This window comes from Stegostoma tigrinum, chromosome 37 (genome assembly GCF_030684315.1).
Source record: "Stegostoma tigrinum isolate sSteTig4 chromosome 37, sSteTig4.hap1, whole genome shotgun sequence".
In the NCBI taxonomy this organism is placed as follows: Eukaryota; Metazoa; Chordata; class Chondrichthyes; order Orectolobiformes; family Stegostomatidae; genus Stegostoma; species Stegostoma tigrinum.
Genome location: NC_081390.1, coordinates 9,359,529 through 9,383,322, shown reverse-complemented (window position 1 = coordinate 9,383,322; position 23,794 = coordinate 9,359,529). Strand labels below are relative to the sequence as shown.

General features: G+C 42.0%; 1 protein-coding gene across 2 annotated transcripts in view; it reads left to right on the top strand.

Moving 5' to 3' along the window:
* ptpn20 (protein tyrosine phosphatase non-receptor type 20) overlaps positions 1–23,794 on the top strand; it is a 389,207-nt gene that overhangs the window by 145,985 nt on the left and 219,428 nt on the right. For both annotated transcript variants that reach the window (XM_048563379.2, XM_059640399.1), the window contains exons 8-11: positions 508–586; positions 15,223–15,388; positions 19,006–19,080; positions 21,370–21,544. In XM_048563379.2, the coding sequence (XP_048419336.2) occupies positions 508–586; positions 15,223–15,388; positions 19,006–19,080; positions 21,370–21,544 (495 nt within the window). The remainder of the gene's footprint in view (positions 1–507; positions 587–15,222; positions 15,389–19,005; positions 19,081–21,369; positions 21,545–23,794) is intronic.

Genomic DNA, 23,794 nt, shown 5'->3' with positions numbered 1-23,794 from the left:
CTCGATGTATTACAGCCTCAACGCATTCCAGATGTCTGTCATCTCTGTGGAGTTGCAGCTTCAAAAAAGAAGCAGCAAAGCACAGTCTTAAAAAGACAAGACGATTAGCCTCTCTCCTGCTGACTAATGAAGGGAGATTAACCGTATTATCCTCCAAGCTGAACAGGTTACTATTTTTACTTTTACTTTGGTGACTGCATAGCTCAATTGGACAAGGACTTGTCCACTAGCACTGTACGGTTGGATACAAGACCCTTTGAAGGTACAGTGATCTCCCCTCCCTCCCTCCCCCAGCCGCAGCAAAGCCTCTGCAAAAGGAATAGGATTCTTATCAATACAGGATGAACGATGGCTAACTCTTTTCCAAGAGCCTTCTGACTTCTGTCATTTTTCAGACTGCATTGCAAGAAATTAAGGGCATTGTCTGATGGTGGGGAAACCACATGTGCCATTTCTCATCATGACAGACCATTGTGGCTTTGTAAGTAATTGGATTTGTGTTTTTAGGGAGCTGGCATCAACAGAAGGATTGGCGTGCAGAAAACAGGAGTTCACTATCAAGTCAGTGTCAAGCCCCAACAGACAGGTAACTCTGCAACCTAACAACCATTTCTGCCTCATTTAGCGATAGCCCTGCATTTTTGTGAAAAACTGTTTGCCTCAGAACTAAGTTCCATGCACTTAATTCGCATTCCCTTTCGAATTGATTGTCACATTAATATTACGCCATTTGATTTCTGTCTGCATTGGATACATGTTGTTACAATGGTTTTTCATTATTAGATATCCACTTGGTTGAATTTTGATTCCAATGTTGGGAAATAGGATTATGCTGCCTTCCAGTTAAAGAAAACATGTCAAAAATACATGGACTTTCTGAGAGTGTTACTCCTCAGCAATTGAAAGGTTCTAGAATTAAAAATTCACATAATTGGTTTCCGTTCCTTCCATGACCTCATCCCTCCCAATTTCAACCAACCTTACAACGCTCTGAAGACTTTGCGTAGCTCCAAATTTGTGGCCTCTCACCCATCCCCAATTTTAGTTCAGAATTGGTGGTTGCACCTTCAGCTGCACAGGTCCTAAGTTCTGGATTCCCTCCCTCCATCTTTCTGCCTCTCAGCCACGCTCTCAATTCAAGATGAGTCATAGAACTCATCAGCACATGATGGCTCAATGGCTAGCACAGCTGCCTCACAGCACCACGAGCCCAGGTTCAATTCCACCCTTCCACACTCCCACTGCCTGAGCGGAGTTTGCACATTCTCGCTGTGTCTGCATGGGTTTCCTCCGGGTGCCCCAGTTTTCTCTCACACACTAAAGGTGTGCGGGTTAGGTGGATTGGCTATGCTAAATTTCTCATAGTTTCCAGGGATGTGCAGATTAGGTGAATTAGCCATGGGAGTAAGGTACAGGGCGGGGCTCAGTAGGATGCTTTTGGAGGGTTAGTATGATCTCGATGGGCCAAATAGCCTCCTTCCATACTGTTAGGGTCCTATGATAAACTTGGCCTTTTGAGAAGGTTTTGACCGCCAGCCCCCATACCTCCTCATGCAACTTGATGCCAATGGCCTACGTAGCTCCTTGAGACATTTCACTACATTAACGGAGCTACATAAATGCACCTTAAGGTTGAATAAGCATAAGGCAACACTGAGTCCTGCAATCACCCTGGGAAGAGAAACAAGGGGATAAACTGAGCTCCTTCACTGCTGTTGTATAAATCATTCAGTGTCCACATGACAAACTGCAGCTCTGTCAGCAAATATGTGCTGTTCACACTGTGTAGCTACTTAAATTCAACAGCCTCCTCATTGATCTGTACAAAACTGCATTCTCAGAATGTATCACTGGTGAGGCTGGCATTTAGTGTCTATCACTTGTGGCCCTGAGGAGGTGGTTGTCCCTTCTGCTATTTAGATAACAAGCAGACACAGCGCAACATATTTATGAAGTATAAAAATGTGATGTATAAGATGTATGTAGCATTGAAATGTTAGAAAATGTGCAACAAAAATTTCAGAAATGTATGTAATAATTATGCGTGTCTATGGAATCATATCGGCATATATTAAACTGCACACTTCTTCAAAAATGTGTTTGCAGAAGAGTGCCAGCATTTATTGTCCATCCCTAACTGTTCTTCAGAAGATAGTGGTCAGCCACTATTTATACAAAATGATGTAATAGGAAGAATTAATTCCAGTAAAAGCCAAAAAAAACTGTGGATGCTGTAAGTCAGGAACAAAGACAGAAATTGCTGGAAAAGTTCAGTGGATCTGGCAGCATCTCTGGAGAGAAGTCAGAGTTAATGTTTCAGGGTGAGGGACCCTTCAAAGGTCAATGTCCACAAGTTAATAACCAGCTCCTCTTACATTGATGAGAGATAACACAGTGTGCAGCTGTAGGAACACAGCAGGTCAGGCAGCATCAGAGGAGCAGGAAAGCTGACGTTTCGGGCCAGGATCCTTCTTCGGAAGGAGCTTTTTCTGAAGAAGGTTCCGACCTGAAACATCAATTTCCTTGCCCCTCCAATGCTGCCAGGCCAGCTGTGTTCCTCCAGCTGCACATTGTGTTATCTCTGACTCCAGCATTGGCAGTTCATACTGTCTCCTTATACATTAATGCATTTCCACACATCACTGGATACAAACCAGCTCCTTACACATTACTGACCATTCACAGTCATCAGGATTACAACCAACCCTTCACACAGGAGAGACCCGAAACATTAACTTTGATTTGTCTCCAGAGATGCTGTCAAACCTGCTGAGCTTTTCCAACAATTTCAGAATTAAATCCAGCATTGGGTTGCAGATTAGCCAAACCTCCAGCAGCACTGAACAGTGAACTAGCGTTGAGAAACTCAAGAAACCCAAACAAAGGCTTCAAACACAATGATCTGATATCCGAACATACATAACATGGATCAATTATTAGAAGTGGTTCGAAAAATGGAAAAATTGCAATTATGTTGTTAAAAGTATGCGCATATATTGATTTGTGAATGGAAATATGAAGGATTGATTGTATGTAAAGATAAGTGCAGGGAGTTAGTTTTGAACATCAGAAATGCGAGCAGGAGTAAGCCTTTTGGCCCCTTGACCCTGTTTCACCTTTGATCGGCTCATCTTCAAGTCAAACACATCTTTCTAAACAATCTCCAAATCCCCTGTTCTCTTAATGCCCATAATTCCACCAGTCTTCATTGAATTTAACTAACAATTGAGTATTTATAGTCATCTGCTCAAGAAATTTCAAGAAGTTCTTAGTCCTTTAAGTTAAGAAATTTCTCCTTATTTTAATCCCAAATGACCAACACCCTATTCAGAGCCTGTGACCCAGTGTCCTAGACGCTAAAGCCAGGGGAGCATCTTTATAGATCTATCTGTCAAGCACCTTTAATATTTTATTTCTTACAATGTGGCCACCTTTAATTTTTCTGAACTCAAGGGAATATTGGTCTAATTTACTCAATGCCTCCTCGTAGGATCATCCCCTTGTCCCTGCAATCAGCCTTGTGAACTGTGAGGGCATTTTAAGCAAAGTATAGGTTTCCTTGGGTAAAGAGACCAATACTGTAGACTGTACTCCAAGAATGGCCTCACCAAACCCCTATACAAATTACATATGGAAGGCCAGAGGGTTTAGACTGAAGCCTGTGTCTATATGAGCTAGGGCTGTTCCAGACATGGCTTGATAAATGGGGTAGAAAACAATGGAAGGAGGAGTAATATTCAAGTCTGCCTGAGCTCATTATGTTACAACAGTGCTACTATGATGGTGTCACATCTCTTTTAAAAAACTGTTGTCCTTAATCAACATACCTCATTTTAATTCAGGCTACACAATAGCTCTTCAAACCCTTTAACTCCCAGTCAATTTCTTTGCTTGCAGTTCTATTTTTACATTGTGGATCTGTATCATCCAGACATTAGTTTCTGTGTGTGCAATGGATTGGATTCACTGTGTTTTAACATGTTTACTCCACGCTTTAGTTCGATAGCTTTGTTTTCTATTCTCATGCCCAGCCTTAACCAAACACAGTGACAATCAATCGTAAACAGTCTCAGCTAATCAGACACAGAAAATATTAAATATGACATTTAATTTCCCCTGAACCTCTCCTTTTGTGCTGAACTGGATAAGGAACGTGTTCCAGGTTCTTCTACTTCAGTTTAACAATACCTATAAAAGAGATTATTACAAGGGATGCAGCCTTACTTAATAGCTGGAGGCCTGGTTGGACCCTTTGCATAAGTAAAGGCCTTGAATAATTTGCATTAGGTCCAGTCCAAAACTTTGAATAAAACCAACCAATACTGGGGACCAGACATGGAATGGGGATGAGGTGATGATGCAAAAGCTGTTTAAAAACAGGTCTGTCTAACGCAGGTGTTTCTTTTTCACTCATGGGATATGGGCATCGCTGGTTGTGCCAGAGTCTCCCTAGCCACCCTTGAGAAAGTAGTGGTGAGTTGCCTTCTTGAACTGCTGCAGTCCATGTGCTGTGGAAAGACCCACAATACTGATAGGGAGGGGGGATTTGTAGAGTAGAACATTATGGAAGGAGTGTGTAAATCAGTCCAGGTTGGAGATAAGAAAGCTGGTCTTTGTGAAAAGGAGTGCTGCAAAAACACTTTGTATGCCTGATAGAGGGTTTTGAAATCATGAGTGGGCTGGGAAGAATTGATTGTGAGAAATTGTAAAAGAAAATTGAACTCACAAGTAGATAGGGTGGTAAAGAAGGCGTACGGCATGCTTGCCTTTATTGGTTTGGGAATTGAGTGCAAGAGTCAAGATGTCATGTTGTAGCTTTGTAAAACTTTGGTGAGACCACATTGCATTCATGAAGGATGTGGAGGCTTTGGAGAGAGTTCAGAAGAGGGCGCAGGATGCTGCCTGAATTAGAGGGTATGAGCTATGAGGAGAGGCTGGAAAAACTCAACTTGCTTTCTCTGGAGTGGTGGAGGCTGAAGGAAGTCCTGATAGAAATCTATAAAATTAGAAGAGGCATAGATAATGTAGATGGTCAGAAGCTTTTCCCCAGAGTTGTAATGTCTCATACCAGGGAGCATGCATTTAAGGCAAGAGGGGGAAAGTTCAAAGGAGATTATTTACACAGACAGTGATAGGAGTCTGGAACGTACTGCCAGGACTTGTGGTGGCGGCAGATCTGAACAGAGCGTTTAAGGAACCTATAGATAAGCACATGAATTTGCAAGAAATGGAAGTGATATGGACCTAGTGCAGGCAGAAGAGATTAGTTTAATTTGGCATCATGTTCAGCGCAATGTTGTGGGCTGAAAGGCCGATTCCTGTGCTGTAATGGTTTATGTTCTAAGACAGAATGAGAGGTCGCAAATTTAAAATGGTGTGCAAATGGAGCAAGGGTGATCTGAGAAATATCTTTTTCAGTAGCTGAGAAGTTGGGGGATGGAATACACTGCCTGGAAATGCGGTGGAGACAGGTTGAATTGAAGTAATCAAGAGGTTATTGGATGGTTGCTTCAATAGAAATTATGTGTGGGGGTATGGGGAAAAGGAAAGATGTTGGCACTAAGTAAGAGAACGAGTGCAGACATGATGGGTTGGATAGTGTCCTTCTGCGCTGGAGCATTTCTGTGATTCTACTGAGGAAGACTGGTCAAAGGGAATGGTGCAAGCCATTCCTAAGATTGGATTTGAATCTGTCATGGTCAGGATACAGAAGCAGCCAAACAAGAAGAATGCAATGTGGAGACTGCATGCAGAGTTAGGGCAGCAACAGAAAAGGTGGAGATTAATACTAGCTATTGAAGTGAGTGGATGTACACAGAGGAAATAGCTGACCACTTTAAAATTGGTTTGATATAATTGGCTTTAGTAACCATGTGATCAGTAGTACGATGTGGTCAGCATAGAACATTCAATATAGCTTAAAGAGCTTTATTATCATACAGACATGAACAATGATTCAGTATTAGCGTTTGGTGGTGGTATAATATGCTGTGCAGAGGAGGCCATGTGGCATAATGCATTTTTGTATTCATTTGTGGGATGTGGACATCGCTGGGTGGCCAGCATTTCTTGCCCATCCCTGGTTGCCTTTGAGAAGGTGGTGGTGCACTGCCTTCTTGAACTGCTGTAGTCCTCAAGCTGTGGGTTGACCCACAAAGCTGTTTAGGAAACTTGGCATCCCTGTCTGACATTGGAGGGTCAGGTCTCAATCCAGAGTTCGGTAGCCTTGGACGGTTTGTCAATGGTCAACCTGTATTCCATTATACCAATGAGGGGAGACTAAGAGGGGGAAGAGTCTCTTCCTCAGCCATGTTTGATGCAGAGTGGTGCCCACTCATGCTGCATTCTTTGCTGGCAAGGTGACATCCTGTGGCAGGTACACTTTGCTAGCATAATCTGACAATGGAAACAGACAAAAGATGGTGGTTCATCTGCCTCAAGTGTGTCTTGACAGGGTAGGAGAAAAGAAAAATATACAGAGTGTGCCCAAGGCCACCTTTTCAATACACAGTGAATTTGATGTTTACAGAAAGCTTTCAGTTCACAGCAAACTTTTCAAGTTCACTTTGCTAATCAGATGACAAATGAGTCTTTGATAGTAAGCAGTACTGGCTGTCTGTCTCTAAGTGGTTAAAGTCATGTGTTTGTAAATGAGAAAGTCTATGTGATAGACATTCAACGTGGACAATTCCAGCCAGACTGACATCTTAAGAAAGGAGATGTCATCATTCCAGTATTCGTTCTTAAGCGACACCAAGCTTGGATTTGAGAAACATTTAGATTTCAGAAAAGATTGCACTTCTTACGAGTTGTGTTCTCAGGATGTTAGCAAGACTACATTTATCATCATGAAGCAAAGAACTGCTGATGCTGGAGATCTGGAACAAGCGAAAACAGAAATTACTGGAGAGATTCAGCTGGCCTAGCAGCTTCTGTAGAGAGAAGCTGGTTAGCACTGCTGCCTTACAACACTAGAGACCCGGGTTCGTTTCCACCCTTGCTTGACTGTGTGGAGTTTGCACGTGTATCCTGTGTCTGCATGGGTTTCCTCCGGGTGCTCTGGTTTCCTCCCACAGTCCAAAGATTGGCAGGTTAAGTGGATTGGCCATGCTAAATTGTCCCATTGTGTTCAGGGATGTGCAGGCTAGGTGGGTTAGCCATGGGAAATGTGGGATTACGGTGATAGGATGGGAGTGTTGGTGGGTCTGGGTGGAATGCTCTTTGGAGGGTCGGTGTTGAGTCAATGGGCCGAATGGCCTGCGGCCACACTGTCGGGATTCAATGAATAGCTCTATGAAAGCAGTTGATGTTTCGAGGCTGGTTCTGAAGCAGGGTCACGATAACTTTGTTTTCTCTCCACAGTCAAACCTGCTGAGTTTCTCCAGTAATCTCTGATTTAGCTTGTTCCACGTTTATGGCCTAGGACACATTAACTTGAGGAAATTATGTCAAGGTTGTGTCCAAACAATTGCTGTGGTTTTGTTGATAGTTGCAATTACGTAACAATTCTAGGGAGGTAATTCTATTTGACCGAGAGGCAATAATGTTCTTATCAGGAAGGTAACTCTGATGTGATGATGATCTTCTGGAATGAGGGTAGCTAAGAGGTGATTTGGAGGTCACATCCAGGATTAAGCTACAGAACAAGGGAGTGTGAGGAGCGATAATTTCAATATGACAATGAAGTTTGCGTTAGATTGCTTCTGACAATGACTGGAAAACATAGAAAAGCTCAGAGGATCAATGAACAACACAGTTTAGGGGAAAACAAAAGGGTAATGGAAATTTGTGATAGAATGAGAAAAGAAATGCTTCAATCTATGTGCGTGCATGGGCGAATAACTGATTAGAAATGTGACGAATGAGAGAATATGTGTGTGGTAAGTTTTTCCCAAACAGATGATATCCTTCGATAAAGGCACAGTGACAATGATCTGTAGAATTAGCAATTACCTTTTGAAATACAAATGAATAAACTGTAACAGGAAGGGTTTAATTTACCGCAGGATAATTTTTAGAAATTACATTGACACAAGTCTTGGGTTTAAAGATGTTCTAAGGAACTGAGCAGCAATGAATACAAAGATGGAGTCATTTTTAATTCAGAAAATACCAATCAGCTGTTTCATTCCAATAAATCATCGCAATTTATTTCGGTGAGAAAACCAAGGTCCTTTGGATAGTTGGATTTAGTTTTCAAATTGTGATCAGTGCATTAAAACAGAGTAGATAGCAGATTTTGACCAAGCAGAATGGTTGTTTCATTGACAATTTCTTAATTTTTGTATACTGTTAATTGCTATAACATGAATTCGTCATAGAGTCACACAGCATGGAAACAGACCCTTCAGTCTCGCCAGTCCTTACTGACCACAGTCCCAAACTAAACAAGTCTCGCTTGCCTGCTCCTGGCCCATATCCCTCTAAACCTTTTCTATTCATATACCCATCCAAATGTCTTTTAAACATTGTAATTGTGCCCACATCCACCACTTTCTCAGGAAGTTCATTCCACACGCAAACCACTCACTGGGTACAAAATTTGCCTCTTCAGTCTTTTTTAAATCCCTCTCCTCTCACCTTAAAAACGTGTCCCCATTCTTGATTTTCCCCTTCTTCGGGAAAAGACAACTATCATCAACTCCATCTATCCCTCTCAATATTTTATAAACTTCTTTCAGGTCACTGCTCAACTTCCTATGTTCCAGTTAAAAAAAGTCCCAGCCTATCCAGCCTTTCCTTATAACTCAAATCTTCCATAGTTGGCAATATCCTGGTAAATCTCTTCCAAACCGTCTCCAGCTTAGTAATTTGTATCTTGAGTTCCAATGTATTATGTTCTTTACACTGTATCAGGCAAAATTAATATGCCTATTCCAGACCTCTTATTCTCTCATGGAAGGAGGCTCTCGCTGGCTAGGACAGTCCTTATTACCCATTCTAATTGCTCTCAAGAAGGTGATGGTAAGCCGCCTTCTTGAATGACCCTGATTCATGGATTATTGGGCTACCCACAGAGTTACTGGAAAAGAGTTTCAGGGTTTTGACCCATTGACACTGAAGGAATGACAATACAGCTCTGAGTTAAGATACTGAGTGGCCTGGAGGGGGCCTTACCGTCCGGTTACATAACTGCCTGGTTTGGCAACTGCTGTGCCCAGGACTGTAAGAAACTACAGAAGTGGGTAGATCAGCATGGAAGCCAACCTTCCATCCATGGACTCTATTTGCACAGCTCGCTGCCGCAGAAAGATGGCCAATGTCATCGAAGACCCATTACATCCCGGTAATGACCTCCTCCAACCTCTTCTGTTAGGCAGAATATACAAAAGCCTGAACACACGCACTAGCAGGTTAAGGAACAGTTTCTTCCTGGTTGTTATCAGAGTGTTGAATGGGCTCTATCCTCAAGTAATGTAGCCTGCAATGTAACCTGTATGCCTCTATGCCTTTTTGATCTGTACATCCTTTGCTTGCTATGATCTGCCTATACCACTCACAAAAAAAACTTTTCACCGTATTTCGATACCTGTGACAATAGATCAATCAATCAGTCAATCAATCCATCAATTAATGATGGTTTCCCCATGTGCCTGCTGCCCTTCTCCTTCTAGACGGTAGAAGTCATGAGTTTGGAAGATCCTGTTGAATAGGTCTTTGTGAGTTGCTGAGTACATCTTTTGGATGGTACACAGTGCTGCCACTATGTATTCAGTGATGGAGGTGGTGGATGGGGTGCCAAACAAGTGGGCTGCTTTTGCTACAAAGACATTTTGTATTTAATATTCCTTGGACTTAAGTTTTGAAGGGTTGTCAAAAATGTGATTTATTTCACATTTCGTGGAATACATGCAGATGCTACTTTATAGGATTTTAGTTAAAGGCCTTTGAAGGTATTGGAGACACAATTAAAACCAGTGTTAATTGTCATAAAAACCCATCTGGTTCACTAATGGCCTCTAGGGAAAGAAATTTGCCATCCTTACCTGGTCTGGCCTACATATGACTTCAGACCCACAACAATATGGTTGCCTCTTAACTGCCCTCTGGGCAAATAGAGATGGGCTGTAACTGCTGGCTTAGTCAGTGATGCCCACAACCTGTGGACGAATTTTAAAAAAAAGTTGGATTCTCACTTGTTCGAGGTGGCTATTACCTGCCACTTGTATGGCATGAATGTTATTTGCAACTTTTCAACGCAAGCCTGGATAATTTCCTGATTTTGGTGCACATGGACATGGACTGCTTCGAATGACCAAAATTATACGCAAGATACGTCAATGATGTCTAAAATGTCTTGGGTTTAGGGAGCACCAATATTGCCTCATGCTGGGAAATGGAATGAATGGCCTCTTTCTCTGTTACGAATGTACGATTCTAACCCATGGTACAAATTAGCATCACGCGAGCATTGAGAATTCAGCCCAGTTCCATATTCAGTGCAAACAAGCCACAGGAGATACAATGTTAAATATAAACCTCTAGCAGTGAAGTTCTGATACTAATTCATTTGTACAATCTGAGAGACATTTCCAAACCACTTAGGCTTTACTCTGATTATTTATGATCTGCACTATTACATTAAGTTAATGATTATTAACAATTGCTATGTCCCTGTTGAATTATATTACCACAGACATCATGTGTGAAAATTAAATCGTTGTACAATAAGGTGCAATTATTGGATTGATCCGTGACTATAATTAGAAATATCACAGTTACTCTTTATCCTTACAGTTGTGGGGTAATTCCGCCCTTTTGATACTGAATAACCTAATGGGGTCCTCAACCATTATGAATCAATGTTAGAACTTCCCTGGTAAAAATTGTATATTCTGTTGAGTGCATAGGCAACTGAAGCCATGGTTTCTAGACAGCTGCAATTCATGTTAATCTACGACGTGACTCCCCACCCCCCACCACCAAAATAATTCAAAATAAGGGGCAGAATGTTTAGAGGGGCATTTTTCACTCAGAGGATGATGGGAGTAGAGACAGAGAAATCCTCATAACATTTAAGAAATATTTCGATGCACACATTGGATGACAAGGCCATGGGTTAAGGATTGGAAAGTGGGATTAGAACATTTAGATTGTTTTTAACCTGCACAGGCTTGATCAGTTGAAGGGTCTTTTTTCACTGCTGGAGACCTCTATGACTCTAACAAACATGAAAAGCTTAGAAATGCTACTGTTCCTTGTGAACCAACCATTTCAGAAGACTTCATTGAAAAATAAAAGCACTTTTATGATTGTATAGAAGAAAGCATAAGGTTGGGTATGGTGTTGGGCCACACACAACAGGGGTAACTTCTTCCATTGGTTAATAACAACCCACATCTAATTCCAAATTTGCATGAGCTGATCAATTTCAAAGCGCGTATCTCCAAACCTAATTAGGAGATTTAATATTAATGCATCAAGTACATCTCTGTAATTTTATCTGGATAATAGCTGTGGATCAGATGGCAGTGCTTGCTCAGAAGGGTGTGGGTTCATGCCATGCCCCAAAGATTGAGCACTTAATCTAGGTTGACACTCCCAAAACAATGGTGAGGGTGGCCTGCAATAGGGTTTGGGCTAGGCTCTGTCAGAGGTGCATTTGTCAGACGAGGCATCAAACTGAAGCTTCTTCTACCTCTCAGGTGCATGTTGAAAAATCCCTTTACATTATTTAAAAGAATAAATTAAACATTCTAACCAATATTTATCCTTCACTCAACGCACTGAAGGTACATTATTTGGATTGCTTTTGTGAGAACTTACAGTGCATAGATGAGCTGTGCAGTTTCCAACAACGACAATATTTCAATATAGTATTTCAGTGGCTTTAAAATGCTATAGAATTTCACAAATGTTGTTCAGTAACTCAGTTTTTATTGAGAAAATACAGCTAATAATCTACCACTGGAAAGGCTTGGAAGGCAGTCAATTTATGAATTAAAAGTAAATGCAACCCTGTTAGCTTGAATTAAATGATGGCCTTAACTAAGTATAAAGCGCTGGCTTATCATTGTTTCTAGCTTTTATGTATTATATACCACTGCACCAAAAGCTAACAATGTTTCAAGGGCACCCATGACAAGGTGCAGCCTTTTTTAAAATTAATGTGCATAATTAATAACAGAAAAGCAAACTACCATGTGTCATAAAAGCTGAAAGTGCTGGAAGAACTCAGCAAGTCTGTCAGTATCAGTGGATATATAGTGAAGCCAGTGTACAATCTGATTTCACTGCATCTTTTCACACATTGTTGTATCGGCTTTGTTCAAATGTTCAAATTGTAGAGAGGTTGAGAAGCTTCCAACTCGTCAAATTATCTAGATTTTAGACACGTAAAGGAACACTCCAGTTCCTAAGGAACTAGGGATTTGCTTGGAAAATGGTATGAATTGCTGACCTCTGAGTTATTATAATATTGCATGTGATTTAACTCATTGTGCTACAAATGTGAAAGCACAAGGCAAGTTGCATTTTTTTGAAAAATTATGAAAATACCTTTTCTGTGGCTGAGCTGAAGAGCTCCCTCGTGTATAAATTTTTTAAAAAGTCTCTCTGTGTGAGGTTGCAGTCAGGATAATAATTGAAAACCCAGAATCTGACTGCATGACTGTACTTTGAACAGAAGCAGAAAATATAGACAAGGGGAGAGGTCTGTCAGAACCAGCCATTGCTGTGTCTTGTTTGAAGGCGTCTCAAGCATTTCTGTGACAAGTGGCCCGTAACAAAGAAAATATCAAAATAATGGGATGAATTTTCAACTCAGATAATCATGCAACATAGGAGGAAGGCTATTACACCTGTCTACCTGTCTCGCCCATGCTAGCTTCTTGAAGGAGCTACCTCATTAGTCTGAGTCCCCTGGATTTTCTCCACACTCCTGTTTATTTTTCTCTCTTCTTCTTACAAGTCTGTCCTGAATTACGTTTTAAAAGTTATCATTAAATGTGCTTAATCAGACTTTCTGGCTATACTTTGCGAACCTTGACTTGCTCTGTGAAAAACTTTCTGCTTGTCCCCTCTCTGGTGCTTTTGCCAAAGATGCGGAAGAGTAGTCTTATCGCTGGATGATTAATCCAGACACCCAGGTAATGTTTTGGGGACTGCCATGGCAGACAGTGGAATTGGCATTCAAAGAAAAAGAAATCTGGAATTAAGAGCCTAATTTTAGCAATTTCAAACCAATGAAATGCACTTTTGAAATATTGTTATTATTGGAAATTGGACAACCCATCTGTGCACAGCAAGCACTCACACAAGGTAATGCAGTAACAGTCAAATAATCTATCTTCAGTGTGTTGAGTGAAGGATAAATATTGATTAGAATTAAGGTCAAAAGTCTCCAACTCTTCCTTCGAACAATACAGTGGGATTTTTCAATCCTATTATTAGATGATTATCTAATCATCAGCTAATGATGACTGCAAATCCATTTCTGGGAAGACCCATTTGGTTCATTAATGTCCTTGAGGGAAGGAAACTGCCATCCTTACTAGATAACAAAGAGTGGAGCTGGATGAACACAACAGGCCAAGCAGCATCTTAGGAGCACAAAACCTGACGTTTCAGCCCTAGACCCTTCATCAGAAAAGGGGGAGGGGAAGGAGGATCTGAAATAAATAGGGAGAGAGGGGGAGGTGGATCAAAGATGGATAGAGGAGAAGATAGGTGGAGAGGAGACCGACAAGTTAAAGAGGATGGAGCCAGTAAAGATGAGTGTAGGTGGGGAGGTAGGGAGGGGATAGGTTAGTCCGGGGAGGACGGTCAGGTCAAGGGGGCGGGATGAGGTTGGTCAGAAGGAAATGGGGGTGCGGCTTGAGGAGGGAATAGGTGAGAAGAAGAGCAGGCTAGGGAGGCGGGGGTGAACTGGGCTGGTTTTGGGATGCATTGGGGGAGGGGAAGCCATCCTTACCTGGTCTGATCTAGATGTGACTTCAGACCCACAGCAATGTGGTTGACTCTTAACTGCCCTCTGGGCAATTAGGGATGGGCAATAAATGGTAGTGATGCCCTCATCCCATGAACAAATGAATAAGAAAAAGAGATTTTAAGTGTGTTGCCTCTGAATGCCAATTCTCATATCTGACTAAACAGTTGCAATAATTTTTATTATAAGTAGCATTTATGCCACAAAGGTGCCAGGCAATGATCATCTCCCACAAGAAAAAATCTATTATCTCCCCTTGAGGAGAACTATCACCATTCCTAGTTTCAGGGTTAACACAGCACAAACTGAACTGGACCAGCCAAATGGATACAGGCTTCAAGAGCAGGTTAAAGGCTAGGAATGCTGTAGTTAGTAACTCACCTCCTGGCTCCCCAAAGCATATCATTTCAGGCAAGTGATAGTACAGGTCCCACGACATTCAGGAAGCTTGAAACCATCCAGAAAAGGGCAGCCCACTTGACTGGCACCAAATCCACTAACTTGAGCCTTCACTCCCTCCACCTTCCATGTACAGTAACGGCAGTGTGTGGAATAATAGATTCCCTACAGTGTGGAAGCAGTCCATTCAACCTGTTGAGTCCACACCGACCCTTCAGAGAGCGTCCCACCCAGACCCATTGCCTACCCTTTCTCCATAGCCCTGCATTTCCCATGGCTAACCCACCTAGCCTGCATAGGCCTCTATACTAAGCCAATTCAGCATGGCCAATCCACCTAGACTGCACATCTTTGGAATGCGGGAACAAACCAAAACAAACTCGCGCAGATGCCGGGAGAATTAAGCAAACTCCACCACCTGCAAAATGCAGTTTGACAGCACCTTCTAACCCCATGACCTCTATCACCTGGAAGGATAAGGGAGAGCAGATGCACAGGAGCACCATCAGAACGTTCCCCTGCGAGTTATACACCATTTTGGAATTGCATCACCCTACTTTTACGGTCTCTGGGTCAAATCCCTGGAACTCCTTCCCTAACCGCACTGTCTCTACCACCCAAGAACCACAACGATTCAAGAAGGCAGCTCATAAACATCTCCTCGACAACAAATAAAGGTTGGCAAAGTAAAAATGGCCTAGCCAGTGATGCACACATCCATTGAAACAATTATTTTTAAAAAGTCGGTATATTTTCAAGTGTCACAGTGTTAGCTGAGGTCTGTTACCCCTTACTTGCGAAGCCTATGATAAAGGCATTATATAAACAGAAGTTGATGATGTTGTTGAATGAAATGGGAATGTCTGGCTGTTTTATCTCAATGCTTCTTTAAAAAGGTCCTTAAGTACATTAAGTATCGACTCCAGTGGAATCCATCCAGAGAGTGAACATGGCTATTCCCTGAGTGCTGCATCCTGCCTGGAAGGCGAACTTCTGGACGAAGCAAAGAATTCTCCACAAGGAGCTGTTTCTGTCACCTTTTCGTTGAACCAGAAGGGAAAAGTAAGACACCATATTGAGCTTTCCGCTTGGCCTCTGTAACGTAAGGGACAGAACGTGTTGCACTTAACTTTCCTCTTCACATAGTTGTCAAAATCTAATTTGATGGCCTCTTCGCTGAACCTTTACAGACAGCAGTGCAACAAAACAGACTACGTACCAGTTAATGTGAAGAGTCGCATAAGTACAAGGAGCTTAATCTAAATAAAAGTGAGGTGCTACGTTTTGGTAGAGCAAATTGGGCGGGACTTATACAATTAAGAATAAGGTCCTGGGGAGCATTGTGGAACAAAGGGACCTTGGGGTGAAGGTTCATAGTTCCATGAAAGTGGAGTCACAGATAGATAGGATAGTGAAGAAGGTGTTTGGTGTATTTGCTTTTATTGGTCAGTGCATTGAGGGTAGGAGTTGGGAGGCCATGCTACAGCTGCACAGGACATTGGTTAGGGCATTTTTGGAATACTGCATTCTGGTCTGCATCCTGTAGGAAACTTGAAAGGGTCCAGAAAAGATTCACAAGGATGTCACCAGGGTTGGTGGTTTTGAGCTGTAGAGAGAGGCTGAATAGGCTGGGTTTTTTTTCCCCTTGAGACATTAGAGGATGAGGAGTGATTTTATAGAGGTTTATAAAATCACGAGGGGCATGGATACGGTGAACAGTCATGGTCTGTTCCCTGGGGTAGGGGAGTCCAAAACCAGAGGGCATTGGTTTAAGGTGAGAGGGAAAAGATTTAAAAGGGTCTTAAAGGGCATCTTTTTCAAACAGAGGGTGGTGCATGTATGGAATGAGTTGCCAGGGAAAGTGGGGGAGGCTGGTCCAATTCAACATTTAAAAGGTATCGGGATGAGTATATGAAAAGGAAGGATTTAGAAGGATATGAGCCAAATGCTGGCAAATGGGACTAGATTTATTTAGGAGTCTGGACAACATGGCTGAGTTGGACCGAAGGGTCTGTTTCCATGCTGTATAATTCTATGCCTCTAAGTGCTCAGGACAGCTGGAAATTTTCACCTAATCTCTAGTTACATTCCTGCTTCTGTCTCATAAAGGTCTGGGTTCAAGTCCAATTCCAGGAGTTGAGCCCACAAATCAAATCTGACATTCCAGTATCTCACTGAGGGAGTGCCACACTGCTGTGTTGCAGGTGAGGTGTCACTCTGAGGGTTTTGTCTGCCTTCTCAGGTAGATGTAAGAAGATCAGGTCACATTGCTGAAGAAGAGCGATGGAGCTCTCCCAGCTGATATTTAACCCTCAATCAACATCACAATTGCAGATTATTTGGTCATTATTATATTGCTGTTTGTGAGAGCTTGTTGTGTGCAATTTGGGCACTGTGTTTTCTGCATCACAACAGTTCATTGGTTGTACTATGCTCTGAAATGTGACTCTCAGATTAAACTAACCACCAGACATCTCAGCAGGAAACAACTCCATGTTTCTGAGACTGGGGTGACTTTATACATGAAAAACGTCTGTAAATGCAAGCCTGTCTTTCCATCTGAGGACGTGCAGGATAGGATCATTTTAATTTCTCTCAGTGATTAGCTATTTCTTGAGACGAGCAATTCACAGGCATGACTCCCACACCAAAGGGTAAAAGAAATTTTAATTTCAAAAATAAATGTGCTTCATTTAGTTCACTGATCATCATATTCCATATAAGTGCCATCATCGCCGAAACTACCAGGATGGTAGTTGTAAGCAGTAATTACCACTGTGCTCTCATCCCTCACCGACATTCTGGGTATAATCTTTCTTCCCTTTCAGAGATGCAAGTTGACTCTTATCAGTCAAAAGTGGCAAAGAGATCCTCACTGAGACGTCCATATAGTATGGGCCCCCTATTTGACTGAATCTTATTTTTGGGTGCTCCTTGTCTATTGGCCACAATGTCACCATTGACTACAAAACTGGAGGCTGCTTCGTTCTTCTAGATCATCTGTAGCAAGGGCAGTAAAATGCCCAATTTGTGCATCACAAGCTCCTTCAAACAGCAATATGATAATGGCTAACCATTGACTTCAACATCTCTTCCCTGATCGGTACACATATTCCTTGATGCCATCAGTTTGTAGAAACCTATTCATCTCTGTCCTGAACATACTCAACATCAGGAACAAAAGCAGAAGTAGATGGAAAAGCTCAGCAACTCTGGATGCTTCTGTGAAGAAAAAATATCAAAAGTTAACATTTCAAGTCTGATGAGCCTTCTTCAGAATGGTTCTGAGGAAGGCTGACCAGACCTGAAATGTTAACTGATTTCTCCTCATATGTGCTGCCAGACCTGCTGAGCTTTTCCAGCTACTTCTGTTTTTGTTCCCGATTTACACTGTCCGCAGTTTTTTCGGTTTATACTCAACATCAGAGCTGCCATATCCCTGAGAACATGTCATTGCAGTATAAGGTGCAAGCCACATATGGTTGGAATATTAATTCCCAACTAAACGGTGTGATGTCAAGTTCACTGGGCCGCATTTGTGCGGAGCCTATGAAGAGAATTTGGAGGTGCTGTATCCAAAACAAAAATCAGGAGGGCAGAGTGGGAATTGCTTGAGTGCCCATCACCCTCCAGCCCAAAGATCAATTACCAGCTGCACATAGGGGATGATGAACTCTGGAAGCTACCCCACAGGTTCAGGCCACTCTGTAGTGCCAACCACGTTAGCCGCACACCACAGACTGCGCTTGGGCTCTCTGACTGGCCCTAGCATTCCAAAACCCGCTGCACCCGTCATAAGGACAATATTCCATTGTTCAGTTGTGTAGTTGGATGCAGCCTCTGTAGTGACCAGCATTCCTGGTGGCGCTGCTGAGACTAGAGGGTTGCTCCGATTGCAGCAACAATATCCTGTCCAACTGTATCAGGGCTCACACCAAATTAAAATGCAAGGCCATTCCTTGAGGCACCACAGCTGGAATATAACCAGCCTGATTCCAGGTTAAAACTCTGAGACAGATTCTGAACAAGACCTGTCACCTACAATTCATTGTCTGACTTGAGGTGTCACCTTTTGTACATTCCCATCGCTCTGCCTGACTGCCAGGACAACATAGCACTGACATTGACTTTACAAACACTTTACACACCGTCTACCACTGCGGGGACGTAACATCTGACATTCCACACACCAGTAATATGATTTAATGGTCTCTGCGTGCTTGATCTCTCTGTCTACAAACTCTGCGTCTGTTTGCTCTTCTCTCTCACTGCATCTGACAAAGGGAATGTGCTGCAAGGTTTGTGTGATTTCAGATAAACCTGCTGGATATAAAGGAATAATTGGATTGTTCTCTGAAAGAGTTAGCAAAGGCACAAAGGGCTAAAAGGAGTCTTCACAATATAAGTAAATTTAAGACCAAATAAAAACCAAAAGAACTGCAGATTCTGTAAATCAGAAACAAAAACAAAGTTGCTGGAGAAGCTCAGCAGGTCTGGCAGCATCTGTGAAAGAGAAAACAGAGTTAACGTTTCTGGCCTGGTTCTGAGGTAGGGTCACTGGACCCAAAATGTTAACTCTGTTTTCTCCTTCACAGATGCTGCCAGACTGGCTGAACTTTTGCAGCAACTTTGTTTTTGTATATGTAAATTTCTGATGTGTTTTCTATTTTCTTTGACAGCGATATTTTGGACCAGAGTTTGTTAAAGTAGCTGGTGACCCTGCAATGCCTTTAGATTTACCCGGCTCCATTGCGGTAAGAAATCTGGTTTAATATGTGACATTGTTATATTATGGCGGAAGCACTGTTATTCTGAACTTCTTAGTTCTTTATTTTTCCAAATTATTTCTATGATTTTGCAGTTTCAAATTTCTGTAGTGCTAGTCATTTTATTTCCTTATTTTTCTTTTTTTTGTTAAATATTTGTACTTGAGAATCCGTACTGAGGTGGTGTCATAGGTGGCAACTTGACATCTTTTCACTGTACTCGTGTGAGTACATGTCACAATAAAGCTAGTACAATTGTAATAAATTATATGAAAACATTCTATGAACTCCAGGTCAACTTTTCACTGTACCCATGTGCATACATGTGACAGTAAAGCTAATTCAATTCAATTCAATTCAATTGACCATTTAATATTTGCCGGCTGCTAATGCAAGGAGTTTGCCAACAAGCCTGAATGACTGTGGCATGGCAGCATTAGTGGTTAGAGTGGTGTCCCACAACCAAACATGGCATCCCACACACTGTTTTTGAGGAAACAATCGTGCAGGCCGCATTGATCACATCCCAGTCTCAACACAGGCCTCAGCACTGACTGCAGTGCTCTCTTCCTTGACTTTACAAGGTAAATGGCCCGTTACCTTGGAGATAACTCTTTGAGTGCATGTGAGACATGTCGCTGTCTGGTGGGCCATTTCTGCCCTCCTTTGGTAAAATGGCTCCAGGTCAAACTCAGTGTATTTTTTCTGCTCTGTGTCACTGGTTTTATTCTTTTTGAATGTGTTGTTTCTCAGAGAGTGCATCCAGGCTCTTGCCTGCCAACTGGGTGTTGGTTCAGTGTTGGTGCCGCACAGTGCCAGGGACATAGGTTCGATTCCAGTCTTGAGTGACCGCCTGTGTGGAGTGTGCATGTTCTCCCCGTGTCTGTGTGGGTTTCCTTCAGGTGCTGTTTCCTCCCTACAATGTGCTGGCTAGGTGAATTAGCTGTCGTAAATATGGGCTTTGGATTGGGTTTGTGTAGAGTCAGTGGGCTGACTGGACTCCACAAAAGTTAGTAGGGATTCTATTAGAGTCAGTGACACTTTCTAGCCTGGTCTGTCAAGGGGAAAGCTGTTAAATGATGGGAATGGTGAAAAATATTGGTGAATTTCAAATGATTGTGAAGATAATTTCAAAAAGCAGTTGTAATTCTGTGATACCATTAACTTTTATTTGCATCATTGGCCTACATGTGACTCCAGAGCCACGGCAATGTGATTGATTCTTAAATTGATGCTAAAATGCCCCAGCAAGTTATTGAGTTCAAGGGCAATTAGGGAGAGGCAAGATCGACTGGCCTTGCCAGCGATTCCCACGTCCTATTGACAGTTTTAAAAGAAGAATTTAACAAAAACTGCAAGGCAGTTTTTTATCTGAATGGTGGCAGATTGGGAAAGGAAGAGGTGCAACGAGACTTGAGTGTCCCTGTGCGGCAGTCACTGAAAGTAAGTATGCAGATGCAGCAAGTTATGAAGAAAGCAAATGGTATGTTGATCTTCATTGCAAGAGGATTTGCGTACAGGAAGAAGTTTGCCTTGCTGCAACACTACAGGATGTAGGTAAGGCCACACCTGTGTATAGTTTTGGTCTCCTTATCGAAAGCAAGGTGGTCTAGTGATGAAAAGACTGCAACAAAGGTTTTCCAGACTGACTCCTGTGATGCCAGTACTGATGTATGAGAGATTGGATCAGTTCGGAGTATATTCACTCAGGATGAGAAGAATGAGGGAGGGCAGAGGTCTCCGAGAAACCTATAAAATTCTAACCAGACCCGACAGGCAGAAGCGCAGGAAGTATGTTCCTGATAACGAGGGACTCGAGAACCAGGGGTCACAGGTTAAGGACATAGGATAGGCCATTTAGGATCGAGATGAGGAAAGATTTCTTTATCCAGAGAGCAATAAATCTGTGGAATTCTCAGTCATGGGAAGTAGTTGAGGCGAAAACATTGAATGTTTTCATGGAGAAGTTAGATAAAACTTTTAGAGTGAAGGCATGAAAGGGTATAGGGAGAAAACAGCAATAGAGCATGGAGTTATGATTGTGTTAAATAGTACATCAGGCTTGAAGGGCTGAATGGTCTACTACTGTTCCTATTTGCTAAGTTTAGAATGAACAGCAAACTGGGTAGAGATTCAGCACCTTGCACTGCTTTTGGGACATTTTGTGATTAAGTTAGAAAGCATTCCTGATGCCATTCTATGATTCACTATACACTGTCTTGATGTGACCATGGTTACTATCAGACCCTCATTGAGGACTAACTCCTGTCTTTACAGAGCAAGAAAGGAAAAGTACATTTATCCCAACGAGAGCTCAGTGTCATTATACCAAATGGACAGTGTTTGGATGTGAAGTGTGATGTGAATTCTAAGGGCGGTGATGTCTTTGATATGGTGGTGGCCTATACTAACCTTGTGGAACATTTCTATTTTGGCCTTGCTTACCTAAAAGGTGAGTCTTGCAGCAAATACTTGCCTATCATCCAAAGTTCATCTGTTGTTGGCTCATTCAGAAATATTGACGGTAGCTGTTGTATAAACAAAGAGTAAACCAAATAGTTGTTTCATTATTCTGAGATGATGCATTCTGGTCCTAGACTCTCACATAAGGGGAAACATCATCTCAGTATTTAATCTGTCAAACCCCTTTAGAACCCTGTATGTTTCAATGAGATCATCTCTCATTCTTCTGAGCTCCAGTAGAGTCCCAATCTGTTTAGCCTTTGCTCATAAGACAATCCCTACATACCAGGGATCATCCCAATGAACCTTCCGTGAGCTGCCTCCAATGAATCGTATCTTTTCTTCAGTAAGGGGATCAAAACTGCTCACAGTCCTCCAGTTATGGAGCACCTTATCCAGCTTTGTCTGAACTTACAACCTAGTCAGCACCCAAAATACTTCCTGGATCGATTTGCATAGATCTTTATTAATATTGGTCCAGTTTAAAAGCACCAAATCGTGTTTTTGTGGCCCAATTGGGAAATCATTCATCCATTAGGCACGTGATTTGTACAAGTCAAAGAAAGGTCTTGACTTTCAAAGTGTTTGCCTATTGAATATACCTAATCTCCCACAAGTTGGCCAATTTTCTGGTCCAAAAAACTTACATCCCTGTCCAATGCCCACAAGCTAATTAGATGGAAATAAGTGAGTACCTCAAGAGTATAATCATGGCACAAAGCAATTTTGAAAGCATCGCTACTGAGACTTTCTGAAGCAGCACTTCTTCAGAATAGGCTCAATGCTGATCTGGAACCCTGGCCCGAATCCATTAAGAAAATGATATTTTATAGATGGCAGAGGACAACTTGTGGGAGACTTGATGATAAGGCTAGCCTGTGTGCTCTCCAGATACTATGTACATGTCTTTCAACTATAATTTTATGTTAATAAAGGAATGCAGGCCCTCTCTTGGCATTGGGTGATGAGTTGAGTCATGAATTGTTCAAGCATTCAAGATGAAGATGATCAAATTCCAGATTTTGTACGGGTAGTTTTGTAATGTTTACTTGCACGAGTATGTCAGAAATTTGAAGAGTACACTTGCTGTCATTCTTCTCAGCTCTTTCTCCTTGTCTTCTGAAAACATTGGGTATTTTAGAGATTAAATGTGGGCATCGCTGGCCAGGCCAGGCCAAGCTGCCTTGGAGAAGTTGGTGAGCAAATGTTTTGGACTGCCATAGTTCACTGGGTGGAGATATTCCTGTTGTTCTAGTGGGGTCAGTAGCTTGGAAGGTGCTGTCTAAGGAGCTTTGGGTAATTACTGCATTGAATCTTGTAGGTGTACTACTGCCACTGTGCATCAGTGGCACAGAGAATGAATGCTGAGGGCTAAAATGGGCTGTCAATCAAGGGGGTAGCTTTTCTTTAGTGCCAAGCACCTAGTGTTGGAAATGCCCCCATCCAGAGTAGTGAGGAGTTAGGAGGTGATTTACTCTGTGCACAGTTTCTAACCTCTGACTTCCCAATGGCTCATGATCATCTCTTATTAAGTAGGTAGATTCAGAGTTCGGGGTTAGGGTTAGGGTTAGGGTTAGACCCTCACATCCTCACTCTTCAGATATTCACCTTCTACATTAAATGTTAACAGAAGAACTAGATCCGACCATAATCCTAGACTTTACCCGATGTCCACAAGTGCACTTGTATTTTTGTAGCTTTGCCTCTATCGAATGTATTCTTAAAACTTGTAATGACTCTAAGTTGCAAATTCTGGCTCACGATCCCAGCACCGTTAGCATATCCTGCCACACCCATACAATACAGGTAAGTAATCCTGCTTTGGCTACGAAGCACACAGAAAATTATTTGTGTTTTGAGAAGTAATTCTGTCATCAGGTTTCCGCACAAACCCATTTGCAAATTGTCAAACATAAAATCTGTCATGAATGTGTACAATCAGGCCATGTTTCAGAGTATTAAAAAATTTGCATGAAACAGATATCCCTTGACACAACAAGTAACCCGGTGCTGATTTATTAATAGAGCTGAAAATTGGTTTACCACAAAAAAATAGGCATTTTTCATCAGTGTCTCATCCACCATCAGTGACCCAATTTTAAACTTTGAAAATGTTATTTAAAAACGAAAAGAAGGATTTAACAGTTTCCTTTGTGCAGCAAATATAAAAACCTAAAATCTTTGAAAACAGGCACATTAGTGCCCTTGGTCTTACAAAAGTGCATAGATTTTAGAGCCT